The 22,081-nt window shown below is 35.7% G+C and overlaps 2 protein-coding genes across 2 annotated transcripts; one reads left to right on the top strand and one right to left on the bottom strand.

The window, feature by feature from the left end:
- The first annotated feature begins 3,869 nt into the window (after window positions 1-3,869).
- On the top strand, window positions 3,870-17,473 carry LOC120013120 (villin-2-like). The gene is made up of 24 exons (XM_038864795.1): window positions 3,870-4,252; window positions 6,439-6,581; window positions 6,785-6,884; window positions 7,665-7,733; window positions 7,853-8,089; window positions 8,203-8,380; window positions 8,663-8,795; window positions 9,099-9,258; window positions 9,339-9,489; window positions 9,571-9,671; window positions 9,784-9,942; window positions 10,940-11,008; window positions 11,079-11,147; window positions 11,274-11,411; window positions 12,840-12,968; window positions 13,464-13,611; window positions 13,754-13,764; window positions 13,840-13,980; window positions 14,059-14,184; window positions 14,410-14,472; window positions 15,226-15,327; window positions 16,155-16,398; window positions 16,572-16,792; window positions 16,917-17,473. The coding sequence occupies exons 2-24, from the start codon at window positions 6,526-6,528 to the stop codon at window positions 17,028-17,030; spliced, it is 2,919 nt and encodes a 972-aa protein (XP_038720723.1). The 5' UTR covers window positions 3,870-4,252; window positions 6,439-6,525; the 3' UTR covers window positions 17,031-17,473.
- Window positions 17,474-18,865: 1,392 nt separating this feature from the next.
- LOC120012444 lies at window positions 18,866-19,873 on the bottom strand. Its single transcript, XM_038863871.1, has one exon. It carries the CDS (start codon window positions 19,871-19,873, stop codon window positions 18,866-18,868), a length of 1,008 nt encoding a protein of 335 aa, XP_038719799.1.
- Between the last annotated feature and the right edge of the window lie 2,208 nt (window positions 19,874-22,081).

Here is a 22,081-nt window from a genome sequence, read left to right as displayed (position 1 = left end):
ATTACTGACTTATTATGAAGCTTGCTTAGATGGCCACAAAGTATGATCATTAGTATGGGAAGTTTTTTATGCTTGTAAATAGTGAACAATGGTTATGAGCAAGGAAGTCGCACAAGATTCCACATTTAGGGTTAAGACAAAACTACCTATAGATTAGACAACAAGTGGAAGCACGCGAGGGAGATGGTGGCATGTCAAACACTTTTTGTTAGCACAATTCTTCTAACATTATCACAGATTTTTACCTCACCGGTCAAAATATAAAGCACTCCTAAATGGATCCACTATCGGAACTCAAAACCATGTTAAATGACGATGACTACGGTTGTGGTTTGATTATGATAATGTTCGATGGGACATGAAAGCACGCGAGGGATATGGTGAGATCGAGCGAAGGACATTTGGGACATTCGAATTAAGGGTGTGTTTGGATGGTGGTGTGAATGAGGAGGCGGAGGGAGGGAGCATATACTAGTCGGAGTTGGTGTTGAGGAAGGAGCCGTGTGGTGGGTCCGTGACCACGGCGGAGGAAGTCACTAGGTGTTTGCGGGGGGTTGAGCCCAATGGGCCGAAGAGTGATAGCAAACTAATTGGAGTTCCGAGGGAAAATGGTGAGGTTATAGGCCCAGTTCCTAAAGCCCATGAAGCCCAGACCCAGGTTATTGAAGAAGAAGAGTACATAAAATAACAATAAAAACGTGATCATGCTTCTTGATTCTAACCTTCATATTTCTTTCCATTTTTTGGCAGTCTTGTATTATTTATTAGTGAAATTTTTTCATTTCCCCCAAATTTGAAATGTCTTTTTTAGAAATAAAAAAATATAAAATACCATAAAAATATTGTTGTTATTTTCAAGGAACTTAAAGAGAAAAAGAAAGTTTGAATAATCAGAAAAAGTAAGCAAATAAAATTAAATTGTTAACTTGCCAGAAATAACAAATTAAAAAAAGGACGGCCTGGACGGTGAAGAAAGGAAGCATGACCATCACTTTGCATGGTGGGCAGTGGGCACCGCCACCCTTTTTTACAAAAGGTGTTGTGTTGGGAAGGCAACTTCAACATAAATATTCTAAACTTCATATCATCTTATATTTGGTATGCCATCTCATCTTTCATGTTCATTGTAGGACTACTCTTGCTATTACTATTTATTTTTAAATTATATTGTATAACCATTTAGGAGTGTCCGAGTTCGTTGGAAATAAATATTTCCAATAAAAGATTGAAATTTATTTTCTTACAGTAATATCCTACAAATTTATCATTTAAGAGTAGAACGACCTGAATATCTGAAATTTATATGAGTCATAATTTTCATTTGGAATGGTTACATTGACTATGAATGAATCATGAGAGTCCAATTTGACTCGTCATATTGACACATTTCGATGCATACTTGGGAAAATGAGTTGGCAGCCCAATGTTTGACAAAAATAAATAATGGGTGATTGTAAACAGAAAGTAAAAAAAAACTCTTGTAAGACCCGATTAAATGAATTCTTATTAATTTTTCTCACAAACTCGTATAGCCAACTGCGAATAGTTTGAAACAAGGCCTTTTGTAGGACGCTCAATCACATATGCAAGATATAGGAATGAATTTAATTAATAGGGTTGAAGTGTATTAGAATGATATCTTGAAAATTCTAGTATTATGTTTACTTTTTATTTTTATATTTGGTTTGTTACGAATAAGACTGAAACAAACAAACAATTTATGACAAAGAAAGCTTAATCTTATCGTGTAATGTTTTGTGACCTCTCACATGGGCAGCCAAAAGAATGTGGGACTTGCCACAACAATGGATCAAAAAATTATTTGCATTTATTTTAATTTCAATTTAGTTTTTAATTTTCTTGATGCATAATTCATGCACTGTTGTTGGTCTCCATACATGTACAAAAATATTCTTTTATTTTCAAATATATTTGCATCATGGACTAGTAGTGTTTTTTTATCTGGCACACACAAATACATACTAAGAAAGAAACACACCACGACAGACCATAGAGATGATCTGGTGGATCATGGCCACTATGCAATCAGCATTGGAAATTTGAAAGAGTATGGGAATGTTGTCTGAGAGTCTCAAGGCAGCAGCCCATTTGGCGAAAGCATTCGCATAGGCATTTTGTTACCTATTAATCTTTACAATACTCGAGCTTCGAAGTCCATTCAAATTAGTACGCGTGTCCTCAATCAAATTCTCGATAGCCTAATTGGAAACCAAATCAGGTCAAACAACTGCATTAATCACAATTAAAGCATCTCCTCAAACTGCACATCATGCAACTGAAACTCTAAACATCTTTGAGCTCCCAACCATAACGTTGTTGCCTCACCCACTGTAGAATCCACCTAGCACTACAATAAACTGAAGCAAACATGATTTCTCCTGATGAACAACGAGTTATGGCAGCTGCAACGTTGATGTAGTGCCCATAGTTGTATCAAAATTTACCTTTATTCAATTGGTAGGAGGAGGGAGCCAGTAAAATATGTGTGAAATATTTTTTCAAAATCCAATGTTTTTATAAGATTTTTAAAAAAAAAAAAATGTAAAATTACTAGGAGAATTTCAGATTGTATTTTAAAGATTATTAAAGACAATCAATTTCTTTTCAAAGCTGAGTCAAATCAAACATGCACACATAAATTCATAAAAATTAATATATAACATATAATTTATTTATTTTATAGTGACTAACAATTCTGATAGTCATAGTGGCCCACCACTACTCCTCCCCGTGGTCCATGATGTACACTAAACAATGGTTTAACTTCTAAGCCAACAAAGATACAACCATACAAGGGATAGTAATGGGTCCACTTAAGCCCATTTGATGTTCAAAGGAGTTGGCTATCACTCAAATCACAAATTTCTCTTCAAAAATTAATTTCCTAATTTATTTAGTTAGAAAAATAGGAGTTTGACACAATGCCATTCTAAGCATAAACCATACTTAAAATTCTTAGGTTTTATTTTATTTTTTTAATTTGCTAAAGAGGAAAAATACATAAGTGAAAATTCAAAAATATTATGGATCCCAGTAATCTCAATAGTCAATCTTGACCATTAATTGCCCATAAAACCGCTGTACATTAATCAAGGGACATGATTGATTACTAGGATGATTGAGATCCCGCTATCACTTCTTGTCTAAATTATGCCAAAAAATAAGAAGTTTGTTATTCATTTTTAAAAAAGAGGAGGAAGAAGTTGGTTTGGGGACACTTAACAGTTGACAGGTCAGTCCCAAACTTTTATAGTAAATCAATTGGCCCACTAGAAGAGAATATGCAAAGATATCCCAAGACTAAAAATGTTTTTTTAAAATTTTTTTCACAGAAATTAAATCAATAAAATCCACAAATTTAATTGTCAAAATGCTTTTCAGTTACAATTGAAGAGGAGACTATTTTTAGAACTATTTTTAAAGTGGATGAAATTGAATTTGTATCATACATAAAACGGGAGCACTACATATCCATAATAAATTCATTCATAATCCGTTATAACATGTAATTAGATAACATAATAATGAAAGTCAATGTAATTAGACAATGTAATAACAAAATTCAATGTAATTAGATAAAGTAATATTGTTATGACCGGTTATGGAAGAAATAGTTAGGGATAGATAAAGTTTTCTTATATAAAATTGAATGGCAAGATTTTGATTAAGCAAAACAAATATGAAAATTAAGCAAAAAAAAAATAAAACTAAAGAGTTTGTAAAATGGTTTTTTTTTTTTTGTATATTCATAAAATGGCGACTGGAAAAGACGAGAAAACCCCAAAAAAATCCATGGATTTTGGAAGGCGAAGCCAACATGGCCGGAGCCATCGTCACCGGATCTTTTCGGCCTTAAAATAACTGACTTTGCCTATTGGCCAGGCCATTACCATTGCCATTTCCGTTTCCATTTCACTCATCAATAACGACTTTTCGGTCTCTCTCTGTGTCTATCTATCTCTGCAACATCATCACAACATCATCATCATAATTTCTAATCTCGCTGAATTGCAAATCTCAAAAAGCCCATCTTAAAAAGTTGAGAAAAGCTGGCGAAACCCATGCCCACATTTACACACAGGGAGCAATAATTCGCTTTTTGTTGTTGTTGTTGTTGTTCCCTTTCTCTCTTTTTTTGCCAGCACTGTACCTCGTCCTCTCCATACCCATTTCTCTCGTCTCTTTCTTTTTCTATAATCGGCTTGTAGTTCTGCTTTAAGGGAGATCTTTGGTACGTGTAGTTCTCGATTTCTTTACCCTTCCTTGTTCATTTTGATAAATTGATCAATTTGATATAGTCTTGCAGAATTCGATTAGATCTCTGTTTACTGCTCGTTCAATCATGTTTTGAGTGATCTGGGTCTGCATGATCTTGTCGTAGATTTGATGGGTTTGCTTGTTTTTTGCAATCGTTGGGTTTGCTTTTTTTTTTTTGCAATTGTTGTTTTGATCTAAGTGCTTGGTATTGGCCTGAAATTATTCTTGTGGGATTGTGTCTAGTTATTGCTCTAATGGTTTATTGTTTGTTGTTCTAATGGTTTATTGTTTGCCAATTATTTTCATATGCCCCGTATGGTTTCAGTATTTGCTGAACGCTTGAAGCATGAATCATTAGCGTGATTTTCTTTGTGTTTTCTTGAATCAATGATCTTCATTAAAATTGTTTTGATTTGTAAGTAAGCGCATGAAAGTGGAAATCTTTGCTTGGGAGTATTGGAATTAATTGTACTGAAAAGTTTCATGGTGTTTTTGTGATCACATGTTGGTTGATTTTTGACCATCGCTGCCTAGATCAAGTGATCAATGACGTTTAGTGCTTGAATTCGTCAAATGCAGTGGTACTTTAGAACCAATTGCAGGGTTCTTATCAATACTTATTAGATAGTGAACGGCTCTATTTCTGACAAGCTGCTGAACCGTGAAATTCCTTATGGAGTGATTAGTTATGAAACTCTGCTACAAGGGAACATAGCCTGCTGTTTCTTTTTATTCCATGGGATATTTGGTAAGGTTAGGTCATACATATATGGGTTTTGTTTAGGAAATGTGGCAGCAACAGAAGTTTGGCTAATCAGAAAATTATTATAGTTGAACATAATTGCAAATCCTACAGGGCTTCTGCTTATTCAATTGATGCTATTCTGTGTTACCAAAGCAGGAATTATGATGAATTTATAAGAATATTTCAATTAGTTTGACGAGTTGGTTGGTCCACTTTAGACATTTCTTTCTTATGGCGGCTTATTACTCCATGAACAATATGTAGAGAATACATTGGACTGGTAATTATTTCAGATAGGCTTTCAAAGTAGGTTGGTGGATCAAGCTTGTGGATTGCAGGGCAGTTTAGCTTTTTTATTATGGAAGATGTTAAGATTCTAAGTATTTATGTTCATTTCCAAGGATGAGTTCACAGGATTCATACAAATCGATGCTCAATTGCATGCTCGTGTGAAAGACATTTAAGCTTGATGATAAGGTCTGGAGGATCTTTATAACCATGTCTGCAAGGTTATGTTCTTTTGGCCTTCAGCCTTTCAATTCAAAACTGCTCAATATTTCCATTTTGCTTCAATGACGGTTCATTAATTTAGTACAGAGTCGATAATGGAAGCTTTCAATCCTAATCTACATGCAGTATACTACTGTGAATTGATACTCAGCTAAGAAGTCAAGCAACACCAATGAAGAGGACAGTTGTGGGAAATAAAGAAGAATTAAAAAGTGAAAAGGATTGCTATTTTCATTAAATTGGAGTGTATGATTGGATTCAGCACAATGAGATGAACTTAGTCCTGTCATTATGAAATCCGGATGCAGATTAATCACTGAAAACAGAAAACGAAAAAGAGAGATCATGAATGTTGGTGGACTCTGATATTTACCGTTTTGGCAGAAACATGAAAACTCAGTTGAAGTTTCATAGAAACCATCTCACATAGTACCACACTTTGCAGAAGTTAGAAATTAACTCTGGTATTACACAGACTTTATGAGAGGATAGAAACTAACAATGCATAAGGCTGCCGGACTGCTGGTGGGGCCATGAAGGATAGATGTAAACAGCCATACCCCTTTATGCTTTGTGGAGGAGCTATTTCGGTGATTTGAACATGTGATACTTGGTCTTGGTGAAGGACTTTACCATGATGAAGTAATGGATAGCATGCTTGTTATTATGTGTTTATTGCATTGGCTGTGTGTCTCCATGTGAATGACCAACGGTTAATTTGGCTTGATAGAGATGTAGTGTAGACCAGGATATGCTTAGTGTGCATTGCAGACTCTAGGACCATTATAAGTTGATCCAAATTTCAGTGCATGTTTTTTTCATTTACAGTGGTGACCTCTGATAATAAGGTTTAGACTTTGTGGTTCTTATGCATTTTCCCAATTTTGTTTTGGATCCCTCTTCAGCTTCCGGACAGCACATTGTGGGAATTTTAAAGGCTATTCAATTTTTTCTGTGCCAAAAGAAAGTGGTAACAAGAAGGATTTACGGCAATGTCTACCGCTGCAAAAGCTTTGGACCCTGCATTCCAAGGAGTGGGTCAGAGACTGTATCCTTGTTCAAAAAGCGTAGCCACAATTGAACTTCTGAAAGTGCAATGTTCTCTCGTTTCTTGTTATTTATATTTTGTTTTCTTTTTCTTTTTCTCTCTCTTTATTTCTGGGTTTGAGAGATGACTCTCTTGGTAAAAACTTTGAATGCTGAACATGCTACCACTTTCTACTTTGAAAATGTTAGACTTAATGATTTTAGAGGGACTGAAATTTGGCGAATTGAGAATTTTCAGCCAGTCCCGCTGTTGAAATCTGAATATGGAAAATTCTACATGGGGGATTCTTACATTGTATTGCAGGTATGTTGGTCTTGTCGCTATAACTTTTCCAGGCTCCTCTGTTCCTCCTGCCCCTGCTTGTGAAACCATTTTTTCTTTCTTGATTTCACTATATCAAAAAGCTTTAAATTACCGTAGTTACCATCTTTACTCTGACATAGCAGTTCTGAAGTATCAGAAATTTTGTTTACTTTCCAGTGTCGTGCTTCTTATTATAGTTTTGCATAGTGTTATAATTTATTACATAGTAGCATTTCGAATGCTGATTTCAAAGTTGCGTCTGTTCTCAAATTTGCTTCAAATTCCACTCATCATGGGATTTTGGTGGTACTCTGCACCAATTAAAACTCATAATGTGGTACATAATAAGTATCATTTCTAATAATTTGCAACTATAATTCTTCATTATTTGATTTAGGATTCATGTTGCTCTTCCAAATATTGGGATTAAAGCTTGCTATAGTTTATTATTAAGAAATTTTTTTAAGACATGAGAACCCGCAACCACTGCCCTTTGGGTGTGCACTTGGTAAACCCATGGGCCCAAGTAATAGCCACAAACCACCCGTGCCAGGTAACCACATGGCAATTCGATGTAAAGCTCAATAAGAATTGAACCCATGATGACCTCCAAAAGGGGAAAACTCCCTCCTAACCAATTAGGCTAGGAGTTAATTCCATTATTATTCAGTATCTGCCTTTTGCTAATTTTGTCTATCTTGATTTCCCTCCCCCTCGTCACCCTGGATAGTGTTACTTGTTGTTTAATTTATCAAATGCTTATCTCACTTATTTCTGCAGACAACACCTGGAAAGGGAGGCGCCTATTTGTATGACATACACTTCTGGATTGGAAAAGACACAAGCCAGGTCTGCTTCCATTGAATATTTTCCTCTCATCAAGAACTTGGATTTGTTATATCTTCATGTTATTGCATATAGTTACTTGAGTTAATATGATTCCATCGTTTGTGATCACATGCTACTAGGATGAAGCTGGAACAGCAGCTATCAAAACTGTTGAACTTGATGCCGTACTTGGAGGGCGCGCTGTGCAGCACAGGGAAATTCAAGGCCATGAATCTGACAAATTTTTGTCTTACTTCAAACCTTGTATTATACCATTGAAAGGGGGTATTGCATCTGGATTTAAAAAACCTGAGGAAGAACAGTTTGAAACACGGCTGTATGTCTGTAGAGGAAAACGAGTGGTCAGGTTGAAGCAGGTGCACATTTGCTCGACATGAATTTCCTGCGACTGCCATGAAATTCCTTTGGTTGTGTTTCTGTTGTAGACGTACGAAGAAAACAAATAATGTTTCTTTGTTTTCTTTTGCAGGTTCCTTTTGCCCGTTCTTCACTGAATCATGATGATGTATTTATCCTGGACGCTGAAACGAAAATCTACCAGTTTAATGGTGCAAATTCCAATATTCAGGAAAGGGCCAAGGCTTTGGAAGTGATTCAGTTTTTGAAAGAAAAGTATCACGAGGGAACATGTGATGTTGCAATCGTTGGTAAGCTTGCGAAACATCACAATTATGTTGATGATATTTTCACTCACTTTGGTACTTTGCCACAGGCATTGATTACCCCACTGAAGTTTGTGAGTTATTAGTATAAATATGTATATTTTTTTCTTTCCCCTGCTTTAGTACTTCACAACACGGATAGGTTATCCAGCCGGGATTTATTATATTATTAATGTTATTATATACCTTTCAATTAATTAATTAATCATAGACATAAACCTGCATTTTAAATTCTTATTTTTAGCATTATGGTTTTCCCCATGCCAGATGATGGGAAATTAGATACTGAGTCGGACTCTGGTGAGTTCTGGGTCCTTTTTGGTGGTTTTGCTCCAATTGGCAAGAAAGTAACCAGCGAAGATGATACTGTCCTAGAGACAACTGCTCCTAAACTTTATAGGTATATTTGTATACTGCAGTTTCTTTTGTGGAAGTTAGGATTCATATATATTTAATATATATTTGCTATATTGCCTTGACGCTTGTATGGAAATTCATTTCTCTCGATTGCAGTGTTCACCATCTTTCACTTGTCTTCACTCTCCAAAACTTTCTATTAAAATCTTTAGTTTTTTGACCTATTTGTAGAGATATACTCTACTGACACTTCTTTATCAACCATGTGCTGATCAATGATTTTTAGATGCTGCTGGATGTGTTTGTATTGACATAAGGTACTGATTTTTAGTAACTATTTCTGTAGCATTACTGATGGCGAGCCAAAGATTGTAGATGGTGAATTGTCCAAAGGCATGTTGGAAAACAACAAATGCTATCTGCTAGACTGTGGTGCTGAGGTATTTGTTTGGGTTGGTCGGGTGACGCAAGTAGAGGAAAGAAAATCTGCCAGTCAGGCTGCTGAGGTAGAGGATAATATTTTTTTCATCCTTCTCTTTGCAAACAAGCATGAAATCTCATCTGAATCTCCTTTTTTGCACTCAAGGAATTTGTTGTGAGCCAAAGTAGGCCGAAATCAACACGCATCACCCGGCTTATTCAAGGTTATGAAACACATTCTTTCAAGTCGAAGTTTGATTCTTGGCCAGCAGGGTCTGCAGCTCCTGGTGCTGAGGAGGGACGAGGAAAAGTAGCAGGTACTTTCTACTTTCAACAATTTGGCCAAGCCATATGCTTTCTGCCTGGATGACTGAAGTTGCTTTTTATTGTAATGCTAGCTTTGCTGAAGCAACAAGGAGTTGGTATCAAGGGAACGACAAAAAGTGCGCCTGTAAATGAGGAAGTCCCTCCTTTGCTTGAAGCAGGTGGAAAGATGGAGGTATAACTAATGTTGCATTATCACAGTCACTTCTAGGGTCTTTTTTTTCATGTTCATTAGGCTGGTTAAATCAGTATCTTGCAGAAATTTGAGTATCGTTTGCTTTCTCCAGGTCTGGTGCATCAATGGCAGTGCCAAGACTCCATTGCCCAAGGAGGATATTGGAAAATTCTACAGTGGGGATTGCTACATCATACTTTATACCTACCATTCAGGTGATAGGAAAGAAGATTATTTCCTCTGCTGTTGGTTTGGAAAGGATAGCGTTGAGGTACTATATTTTGTTTAATTTGGGTTGAAAAGATGAAGATCTTTCATCTATTAATATTGTGCTTAAGAAATATGTGATAGACGACCAGTTATCTATGTAGAAACAGACATATTTAATCGAATACATGAATCTTCAGCCTCTGCATATGGCCTGAATACAAGGATCATTCAAATGGACTTGTGAGACAAGTCAATTTTTTTTCTCCTTGGAAGTTTAAAGTTGTGTATATATCTAATGGGTATTTTTCATTAATGACTTTTGCTGGATATTTTGGAAACTAATATGATTTCACGAAACTGGTTTTAGACTTTTCTTTATACTTTTTCCCAACTCCCTTTTGGGTTGTCTAAAGTCTAAACTAATTTTTATTATATTGATACCTTCTTTCACCATTACATTGTCCCTCTCTGCTTTTAATTCATCTTTATGTCACTCACAAAAAATCTGAAACATGACATTTCTTATTGCCATCAATACCCCCTTTTGTTTGACGTAACATCTCATCTTCATGTCGCATATCTATCTTTTTTGGAAGCAAGAGTACATGAGTCTATCGTTTGGCCTTTTTTAAAGATAAAAATGATTTCTTTTGAATAATTTTATCTCTTTCTGTGATCATTTTTAATTTTTTTTCTTTTTCAATATGCCTTAACTTTTTTAAAACTAAACAAGGACTTCTTGATTTGTTGCTATGTTACATCATTGTGTCATTATGTCCATCCTGTAAGCGCTGTTCTTGTGTTTTTTCTTCAACCGTGTCAGAGCAAGAGCATTTTCCCTTTGAAGTTGCCTCTCTAAATGAGTTTGCAAATTTCAAAATCATGGTGCTATAATAATTCTCTCTGCTCTTTACTTGAATATTCATGTGCGTGTTTTGAAACGTCAGTTGGTTGTACTGATGGTATTTGAATGAATTAAAGATGCGTGGTTCCTTTATTTTGCTTGTCTGTGATCGCTTTCGGTTCATTGAAGCTTATGATTCTATGCCAATCTTCAGGAGGACCAGAAGATGGCTGCTCGGTTGGCTAATACAATGTCCAACTCATTAAAGGGGAGACCTGTTCAGGTGCCGTACTATACATTGCCAAGGGAACCTGATTTTAAGAATCGTATATAATAATACCTTCTTCTTGCAGGGACACATATTTCAAGGCAAGGAACCACCACAATTTATTGCACTTTTTCAGCCTATGGTGGTCCTCAAGGTACTTAAGTCTTATGCTCCTGTAAACTGTCAGCAATAGCCTTACGTTTCGATTTTGATTATGGTAACTAAACGTTTAGGCTGTTGGGGATTATAATTCCCTTTTTCATTTGTTTAATTTTTCTAGGGTGGTTTGAGCACTGGTTACAAAAAAATTATCGAAGAACAAGGTTTGACAGATGAAACATACACAACCGAGTGTATCGCACTCTTTAATATATCAGGGACTTCTAGTCATACCAATAAAGCAGTGCAAGTTGATGCGGTATGTGACTATGTGTGAAGTTTCTTTTTTCATCATGATGATGGATGTTCTGTTAACATGTTAAAGCATCTGTTCTTTATCTCGTCATACCTTTATGTTTTTTGGAAATAAGTGCTTTCTTCAATGTTTCTGTGTTGCTTATATGAGCTATTAACTATCTCTCGCTAATAATCACCTGGTCAATGTTTTTATAAGACATCTTGTTACCATAATGTGGATCTGACAGTTCAACTGTTGGTTCTCTTACATTTGATCATTGATGCTTCTGACTAGTTATGATTTTTCCAACCACTAAAATTTTCTTCGTTTATTCTGAACTGTTGGATTTTGCATAAAGTGGAAAATAATATGAACTTTGTGTAAATTAATCTTGGAATTCCTTTAAGGAATACAAATCTTGGTTTATCTTCTTTCTCACACTTATATTTTCTTTTCAATTGGTACCTCAGGTATCGATATCAATTAAAAAATTAATTAAATGAAATTTTTTTCTTTTTATCAATCAGCTAACCATTTTTGGGTGCTTTTGACTTTAAAATTTGTATTTAGGGTTAATCGAGATTCCATAGTTTGGCTTGCTGCTCAAGCCTTGATTTCTTGAAGCTTATATTCTATCGGATGGCTGTTACTTGTAATCTTGACTATTTTCTGAAATGATGAAGAAAACTGTCTGTTGATGGTTATATGGTAGGTTAGGATTTTGGAAAAATAGATTTAATGGTTTGGACTAGCAGAGTCATTAATATAGGAAACCTTCAAGGACTCAAGTCTAGAAGTCTCTGACTATCATTATGGCTTTGATTTTCGTTTGATGCTTTTTTGTCGGGGCTCGATCTCAAAGGTTAGAGTAGGAGAAACTGGTGGGATGATTGAGGAAGAGAAAAGAGAGATCAATTGCCAGATGGTTGTTCAGGAGCTGGTAACAGTTCCATGAATCAATATCAAGAGATTCAAGACTGACTGTGATGATTCTTGCAGTCTAGAGTTGCTTCTCTGCCATGCACAATATTTGAGCTTGTTGGGTTTGAGTTAGGAATTTGATATCTAGAAGGACTTATTTTAGTTGAAGGACAGTTAGAATAGTGAACCTATAATTTAGATGTGGAAGAAAGAAAAGAAGAAATAAGGTTAAAGTACCATAGATTGTAGTCCTTCCAGTATAATAGTGGCGCAGAAATGTTCTAATAAATTGAAGTCCATGAACTTATTGTCCTACGAAAAGCATAATGACAAATTAGGAAACTAAATAATGAGGTCTCTCTTCCTGATAGATCAAGCTAAAGGCAAATTTGATGCTCAATAACTTTCATCATTTCTATGACAGCCTGATATTATATTCCTGCATGCATCATGGCTATCTGATACATGATTCTCTGAATCTTTTTATTGCTCTTTCAATCGTGTATATGCACTAATAATCTTGTTTAGGTGGCCACATCGCTGAATTCTATGGAGTGTTTCCTACTGCAATCTGGTTCTTCAATTTTCACTTGGCATGGAAATCAAAGTACATTTGAGCAGCAGCAATTAGCTGCGAAAATTGCTGAGTTCTTGAAGGTAAGCTCCTTACTGAGAACTGTAGTCTAAACTCGTAATGACAAAAAAGATAACTTAAGCCAAGCTGCCAGTCAATTTACTGGTTAAGTCATCTGATAGTTTTTCCTGCTAGTTTGATTTTTTTATTTTTTTTTGAAGGGGCAAACAGCTAACGTGTATTGTTGATCATGATGTAGTGCAAACTCTTTCTAATTTTTTAAAAGTGACTAAGTTGTAGCTGGTAGGATAAAGTTACTAAAGTGCTTCAACTGTAAAATGATCCTGAATTCTTGATTCTCCTATTCTCGGACGCCAGAGAATCTATCAATAACTTGTTATTTTCACTTTGAAAAATGATTCCTTTACTTATATTCTAATATGGGGTTGTAAATATAGCATATAAATGCTTAAAGTCATTCTGTTAAGCTGAATTTTTGAAATTCAAGTAAATGCATCTCTTGTTACCTCCGATTTTGCCATTAATTTATCTAAATATCATTTGTACCATGAATGCAGCCTGGAGTTACTTTGAAACATGCGAAAGAAGGAACAGAGAGCTCAGCCTTTTGGTTTGCCCTTGGAGGAAAACAAAGTTACACCAGCAAAAAGATTTCTCAGGAAATCATCAGAGATCCGCACTTGTTTACATACTCAACAAATAAAGGTGGATTGCTTATTCTGAAGTTCAGTCAAAGCTTTGTCACTTCAATTAACGTCTACCTGAGTTAGTATCATTAATAATTAGTTGGAATAACATTCTAATTATTCTTTTTTGTGATCACTTTTGTTGCCATGTGGATCCCCAGGAAAATTTGAGGTGAGCTTAGATTTAAAGTGCAATTTTAGCTTACTCTTATTAATTTATATAGAGGCCTTAATACTCCTTTGGCAGGTTGAGGAAATTTATAACTTTTCTCAAGATGATCTGTTGACCGAGGATATATTGATACTGGACTCACATGCTGAAGTATTTGTTTGGGTTGGTCAGTCTGTGGACTCCAAAGAAAAGCAAAATGCTTTTGAAATTGGCAAAGTAATACTTTAGTGCTTTTTCTTTGTTGTATTACCAATTGAATATCTACTCAATTTATTGTATGATACTTTTTTGCAGAAATACATAGAGATGGCTGTAACTATGGAGGGGTTATCTCCAAATGTACCACTTTTTAAAGTTACAGAAGGAAATGAACCGTCAATCTTCACAACATATTTTTCATGGGATGCCACAAAAGCCATGGTATCTGCTGCAACAGTGATGCGTTGTTCTTTAATAAATTTGTGTTATTTTTTTGTCATAGTAATTTACAAAATGAGACTTGTAGTTTGGGAGATGTAAGTTCAGGAAGTATTAACATGCATCAAATGTTTGCAGACATTTCCTGTTTCCTTAACAGTCGAGTTTAAGTTAATCTTGCTTCAATTTTCCGTTTGCTTAATTGATTATTTTTTATATCAATCTCAGGTTCAAGGAAACTCGTTCCAGAAGAAGGCGGCACTACTATTTGGGGTAGGCCATGCTGTGGAGGTAAATGCTTGATTTTATTTATTGCACGTGAAAATTGGCTACTCACCCTCCTCTTAACACGGGCCTGTGGACAACATTTACATGAGAAATAAGTGTGTAATACTAATATGTGTTAGAAATTCAGGATTTAACTGGAGCTAATATTTCTTTACTTTGGAAGAAATTTTGGCCGTTTCTTGTAGTTGTGAAAATTTTCAACGCTCTGCTTTGCATGATTCTTTGTTTCATTTCTTTGACATTGCACAAGGCAATGGATGCGGACCATTTTCTCTGCTAAAACCATCTGTCACGCAAAATATTTTTTTGGTTCCAATGAACCTTCAAAATTGCAATTTCAAGATTTTTCTGGTTTCTTGTGATGGATTATCATGGTGTATAGATATAGAGAGTCCAGTGTGAACTTGCCTATCAAATGTTTCCCTTAGCATTTGTATGTCTTATCCTGCTATTATGATAGATTATGGTGCTTTCCCCTCTGGTGTTTGGTCTGGTATTTGTGTAATTGACTGCTAAACATTCTTTTCCTTTTCTTTTTTTTCTTTGGCATTATTTTCTTTTGTGAAAATTTCTTTTGCCATTCACTTGATTTGTTGATTAGACTACCTTCTTTTTCTGTGCTCCTTACTCGCACAACAATGTGCATATTCCTGTTGTTTCAATATGCTCAGTGCCTCCGGTGATTTTTTATAAGGGTCTTATGGATACTTGTACTTTATACATTCGTTGTGTGATATTCCAAGTCACTTGTGACAGGATAAATCCAGTGGAAATCAAGGAGGAACAACTCAACGGGCTTCAGCTTTAGCTGCTTTAAATTCTGCTTTCAACTCAACTTCTGGGAAACCTGGTCAACAGGTAACTAGAATTTTGATATCAAAGGCTGTTTACTGGATCTCCTTCTGTTACTGTGTTTGGCCCATTGCCAACTGTTCATTCTTCTTGTCCAAGGAAGTGGGCTGAACCTAAACTGTATACATGGCTTATTGAAACCAGAATCATATTAGGATAAACCAGAATCTGATTAGGATACTTGGGCTTCTCTGTGCTAATCAAACATAATTTAACTTTGCAAAGATTTAAGCTTGTGTTAAACAAAGACCATTGAGCTGTGCAAAGTTCTTAACTTTTTGAGACAAATCATCCATGATTCTGAAAATTTTGAAGTAGGCATTTGTGAATTTCCAGTTCTAATTTTGATAAGAGCAAGGTGTGGACATCTGTCTAACTTAACGAACTTGGACCAAAACCAAAAGGATCTGCATTGGGGTTAATATTAAATTGGAAGGAGATGCACGCCATGCTATTATGTAGATTATCATAGATTCATAGTTTTGGATGTTGCATAGCTGGTGACATATTTAGCGAACTTTAGTCATTCAACTGGTGTTAACGGATGATGTAGTAATATGTATAGTATGAAAAATTTGCAAATTGAGAGTAGGAACTTGATATTATTCTATACAAATTGGAGTTACAACTCAGGCTTTCTCTTCTGAATTTGATGCCATATGATTTTGCTGCTGATAAGTTTCTTCATTGTGATATGTATACACCTGATATGCTATGCATCAAGTTGATATTGTTGTTGATGATGATGGCGATGAAACTGTGAAGTGGGATATTTATTTTCTTAATCAATTGTTTACCGTGAGGAGGATGCCCGATGTTCTATTTTATGACAGAACCAGGACAGCTCCAATGGCTCAAACCAAGGACCAACACAGAGAGCTTCGGCTTTAGCTGCCTTGTCCTCTGCTTTTAATTCATCCTCTGGAACCAAAACTCCTCCTCCAAAGCCATCTGGGTCAGGTGGAACACAAAGAGCTGCCGCTTTGGCTGCATTGTCAACAGTTCTTACTGCTGAAAAGCCGAAGAAATCACCAGATGCCTCTCCTTCCCGATCCCATAGCGGCCCTCCCTCCGAAGGTAGCTTTCGTAGCATATCCAAATTTTGCATAAATCTTTTTTGCGGGAGGTTGCTTGCAAGAAACATTGATACTTTTAGATTTTTTAATGGTACTTTATGATCGTAAAAGAGAGGATTTATCATTGGTGATCCATGATAATAAGTTGAGCTCATATGTGAGTTCATGTGGCAGAAGCAAAGAGTGAAAATGCCGATTTTGAAGAAGTTGCAGAAGCCAAGAATGCGGAGGAAGCTGCACCTGCATCAGAAAGCAATGGGGAAGATTCAGAACGTACACCAGATACAGATCAGGATGAGAATGCTAGTGAAAGTATTCAAAGCACATTCAGCTATGACCAACTGAAGGCTCATTCAGAAAATCCTGTTACTGGGATTGATTTCAAACGAAGAGAGGTTGGTGCCGTCTGTCATTTTTAATTAATTCTGTTTTCAGAACCGTTATTGGTAGTTATTATATTCTAATATTTACAGTTGATATCTTTGTACATTATATTTTATATTCCATGTGAATTCTCAGGCATATCTGTCCGAAGAGGAGTTTGAAACCATATTTGGGATGCCAAAAGAAGGGTTCTATAAACTCCCTAAATGGAAGCAAGGCATGCAGAAGAAGAAATTCGATCTATTTTAGAGTTAATATGCATGGAAATGATTACTTCTCATATCTTGGCAGTCTAACTATGATTCATTTTTGCTTCTCTGTTGTTTCATTGATGCGACATGATGGCTTTGTCGTGTCAAGCATTTTGCTCGTTGCCCTTTTGAGATGTAGCTGTTTAGTTAGTGTTAATATTGATTGTGATGCTGCATGAGGAGTGATTTTTTTTTTAATTTTTCTTCTTTATTTCTCCCATTAAAATTTCTTTTTCCCGACTCTTGTAATTTTATTGGAATGCTGTTCTATGAACAGTTGGGGGGTCAAATTCTTTTATTTCGTGGGAATGTGTTTGATTTTGTGGTTTTTTTTTTTATTTTTTATTTTGTTCATGTATTAAGAAAGGAGTGGAATGTGGATATGTATTTGCAGTTGTACTGAATATCTTTATTTGAAGAATGGAAATTTGTTGTTTGTCATATTGTGCTTCTTTTTTGTAATGGCACTTGATGCAAGTATAATTTTTTTTAACACCTAAGCTCTGCATATTGTTCTATATGTGTCCCATCAATGGATTTACCTTGCTAAACAGATAAACATGAAGAAGTGGGTTTGCTTGAACAAATCCTATGTTGTCTGGTATGATTTACTCTTGATCCTTTGTGGATTCTGTGGGATGTTTCTACAGCTTGATCTTTTTATTTACTGTGTTTCTTGAACTGATGTGGGAAATATATTTCGAAAGTGGTGAACTCATTTGAACTAAATACTGTAATGCTTATATATTTTGCAAGTGATTACCTTTACAAATTTTGTTTAATAATTGGCTGAGCAGCTCATGCAAAGCACAGTAGTTATAATACTCACAAGAGGCATTGAGAAAAAGAGATCAGCATTGGGAGTGTCATTGTCAATCATTATGCACACAACACTTCCTTCGTTTGACCCTCATTAAAACCCTTAATAAAAGAATCCCCACCCCCCCCCCATCAGAAACCTCATTTATTTGTAGGGGCGTAAAATGGTTGGTTCGATCGGTTTTTCATTTGTTGACATAAATTTAACTAATCATTCGATCAGTTATTGACGGTTTGATCTTTTTTTTTTTGGATTTTTGATTGTTTTTTTGGTCGATCCTGATTAACATATATTTTATAATAACTTATCAATCGATGGATTTGGTTTGCGCGGTTTTTTAATAGCACTATTTATTTGTCATTTCTTTTCTCACTCTTCCCTGTATAAAGTGTGAATATGTTTATTATACAGTAGTATTTTCAATTTCTTTTTTCTTTTTCAGTGAGCTGGACGGAGCTGGCAAACGGTGAAACCCAAAGGAGCCTAGTGTAACAGAAAGCACGTTTTGGGTTTCCACTTTTTGACGATGCTTTCCAATCAGAATAAGCGCAGCACATGACGTGGCTTTCATTTTTAATTAAAAATCAATCAAACCATGGCTTTCACATTCTCTCCATATTCTTATTTATATTATCTTTTTCTTTGCATGGAAACGATCACCTCCCGCCTTTGCTTTCGTCGTTGCGCACTCCTAAATTACATCTCTTTAATGGGATCATAATCGCCATGTAAAAATTTATAAAAATGTGAAAAATAGAATAAAATAGGCTATAATATGACTTCCCCCTACAATCATAAGATCAAAAAAACCTTGAAATATTCGTCAAATTTGGGAATTGCCAAATGCCACCTAAACCCAAATTAGATGTAAATCATTTAATTTAACCCTAATTTTTAAAAAAAATTATTCTCTCTTTAAATAAGCATTCCTACACCAAATGTTTTATGCATGTAAAATTATATCTTTAGAAAGAAAATTAAAAAAAAATGTATACGTAGTTTGTATTTTTGGGCTAGCAATCCCTATACACAGAAGAATCCACCTCACATGAACAAATTAATTTCCTAATAATAGATTTAATATTATCACTTTGAATTATAGGGTAATCCGACAATGCCCGAGGAGTTAACCCAGTGAGTGAACTCGCTTCCGGGATTGACTCGGTTGGCTTGATCAAGTTAACATCCTTCAAGATATAGTCTTTACTGATGAGTTGACTCAGAATTCCCGACTCGGAAACGGAGTTCTTCTTCTTGTGCTGCATGGCCGCTCGAACGATTTCTGTCAACATCGCATTTGATAATCGCCGGATGCCCCGAGTTCCACCCATCAGAATTGCTGGATTGACTGGATAATGAGACTGAGTTTTGTCCGAGTTTCCGTGCTTACTCTCTTGCTTGGTTGTGATATATACTGATTCGGGGCTCCGGTTCGTAACTCGGACGAGTGGGTCACTGAGAATCACCGAGCTTTTCACGTCTACTAGTATTACATGCTTGAAATTATGCCGGACTCGTCCCAGTAGCATTCGATAACAAGCCCATCTCCTCAAACCCATCGGAACGTGATCTAGGAACCCGGAAAGAGAATTTTCAGGGTCAAGCTCACCCGATTCGAAAGCCACTACCGACCCGTAACTCAACCCGGAGAACTCATCTTCCTCCTCCCCTGCTTCACTGTAATTGCTTCGAATTCTCTTCCCCCACAAAGGCTCTCCCATTTCTTTCTTCCCATTCTTCACAAACTGATTCAAATCAAAACTAGAATTCCGACTCGCCGCCCCTTTCAATTGCATGTAATTTCGAACGAGTTTCAAGAACGAGTCGTTCTCTTCTCGAATAATATCTCCAAATCTGGAAGAATCATGAAAAACTAACACAATATCAGCTCTGGCAGTGAGACCAGACCGGTGAAGGGTTCTTAAGAATAGCATGAAATGGTCTTCTTTAACATCCTCTTCAATATGAGCAACAACAAGATCGTTCATGGCTCTGGTTCCTCGCCTAAACAGAGTACCCATTCCGTGCAACGCAAATGATGGGGATTGATTAGTAGTGTTAAAAATCGGGATTTTCCTTGACAAAAATCTGCGGTAGGAAATGGTTGTGGCGGTGGCGGTGGGTTCGAAGGTGGAGAGAGTGAAGAGGAGGAGAGTAAGGAAGACAAAGAGAGCGCAAATTGAGATTGTGGATTTGGCTTTGCTTATGATTGGATTTGATGAATTACTCCTTCTAATAGACCGTATCGGAGAAGGTGAAGAAGAAGAGGAGGAGGAGGAGGAGACGGAATTGGGTTTTTCAGTGGCGGTGGAGGTGGTGGTGGTTTCTTCGGGGAAGAAGACTAGGAGGAAGCCCATACCTCAGTTTTCAATGCTACTGGATTTGGATTTTGCTGTCAAACCCATACCTTTCTGCGACTCACAGGCAACGAAACATAGAGAAGCGGTCACCAAGAAATGAACTCTAGTGAGTAGTGACCATTCCTTTTTTTATTTTATTTTTTTGACTGTTTCTGCTCTTTGTGGTTGTATTTTAAAAGACAAAACTACCCCTATACTAAATACAAAGACATGCCACGCGATCATTATCGACAAATAAAAAAGGTCAAAAGTGAAACTGTAATTCCAATTTTTTTTGGTAACTGATAATTTCTCAATTCAACATATCAATCGTAGAACTGAGTCATCTCTAAATTCGAGTCGCTAACTCAACATTGGTGAGAGTTGAGTTGAACTTGCGACCAAAAACATTTACAAAGAGTTATTATGATCAAGTTCATCATTCTAACCAACGCTTCTTTGTATATGTGAAATCAAAACAAGGGTTTTGTCATTGAATTATTCTTCTCTTACCCTCTGTTATTAACTACAACTATATTAGACTAACAGAACTTTTTTTCGTCAATAATGCCCCAACAGCCACCCAGTGCCCTATTACTATTATTACTCTATTAAGTCTTATTGGGGTGGATTGTCATTCAATTCAAGGCTGTCTCAAATTGAAGGTAGCTTTGTTTCATTCACTTAAATGGACTATAAATGTAGGATGTTATCAAATAAGGGAAGAAAATATCACAGATTAATTTTGTTTTACATTAGAGATACCACTTCAATGGATATTGAAGCTACTTGCATTTGAATTCTTACTCTCATTAGGTTGTTCTGTGAAGCTAACATGACTTATATATATATATTATGCAAGCTAAGTAATCTAATCGTTTGTGTATGTGATTTTCTTTTTCTACTTCCTTTTAACCCCATATTATGTATGTAATTATGTATAGACACACTCACACGCACACACATATATTAAGTACGTTTTTATTGGGATTTGTGTAAGATACTCTATTTTTAAAACCTCAAACCTTAAAAAATTTGATATTAAAATTGATTAAATAATTCTAAACCCGTATTTAAATCTACAAACACTAAAATCTAAAATTTAAATCATTTCGTAAATTCTATATTTTAAATCACAAACACTAAAATCAATCGTAAACCTTAAATTCTAAATCAATTTTAAGTGCAACATCATTTAACAACTGCATTGATGACCATTAAGTCCTAAATTTCCACACCAATCATACCTCTCTAAAAGTGCGTTGCGTATCCAATCCATATCACTTATAGTACAAGAGACGTTTGACTACCGACGCTTTGGTGGGGTGTCAATTGTGAATAAGCGCAGTGCTTGTCGTTGAAAATGCAGTCAGAGACAATTGGTGTGGATGTGTGGTGTACCAAAAGCCATTTAATGAAAGGGTGCTGCTATCGACATCCTCGTTACTTTGTCAACTCTCCTTTTGGAAAAGTCATCATTTCAATGTTGATAATCGTGTTAATTGTTTCAAATTTATTTAAATTTATTTCAATCATTTTTCTATCAATCTTGTCATATCAGTTTTTTAAAAATAAAAATGAAAAATGTAAATTAATGGTATGCATATGATGTCAGACGTGTTAGTCTATGTACGTATTATGTGAAATTTGATAGTGCGTCTAACCTCATTCAATATAATTATACACATTTCTATCTTCAATACTGTATACCCCAATCATGTCTTCTTTTTTTTTTTTTTTGCTTATAATCACATTTCTCCTCACTTAGTATAACTATAGACATTTATATCTTCAATTCTGCCTATACCAATCCTATCTCTTTTTTTTGCTTATAATCACCCTTCTCTCATCCGAGGTTGAGAAAAAATGGACATCTGAAATTATGGGGTG

The sequence above is a fragment of the Tripterygium wilfordii genome, chromosome 13 (genome assembly GCF_013401445.1).
Source record: "Tripterygium wilfordii isolate XIE 37 chromosome 13, ASM1340144v1, whole genome shotgun sequence".
NCBI classification, from domain to species: domain Eukaryota; kingdom Viridiplantae; phylum Streptophyta; class Magnoliopsida; order Celastrales; family Celastraceae; genus Tripterygium; species Tripterygium wilfordii.
Note: the sequence above shows the minus strand (reverse complement) of the source record. Positions and strands in the feature narration are given on the sequence as shown.

What these genes read in the sequence shown, in the direction of transcription:
- LOC120013120 (XM_038864795.1), top strand. Translation starts at nt 6,526, where the DNA reads ATGTCTACCGCTGCAAAAGCTTTGGACCCTGCATTCCAAGGAGTGGGT. An exon ending in CTGGGAAACCTGGTCAACAG is followed by an intron (nt 15,328 to 16,154) that starts GTAACTAGAATT and finishes ATTTTATGACAG; the next exon opens with AACCAGGACAGCTCCAATGG. An exon ending in TTGATTTCAAACGAAGAGAG is followed by an intron (nt 16,793 to 16,916) that starts GTTGGTGCCGTC and finishes GTGAATTCTCAG; the next exon opens with GCATATCTGTCCGAAGAGGA.
- LOC120012444 (XM_038863871.1), bottom strand. Translation starts at nt 19,873, where the DNA reads ATGGGTACTCTGTTTAGGCGAGGAACCAGAGCCATGAACGATCTTGTT.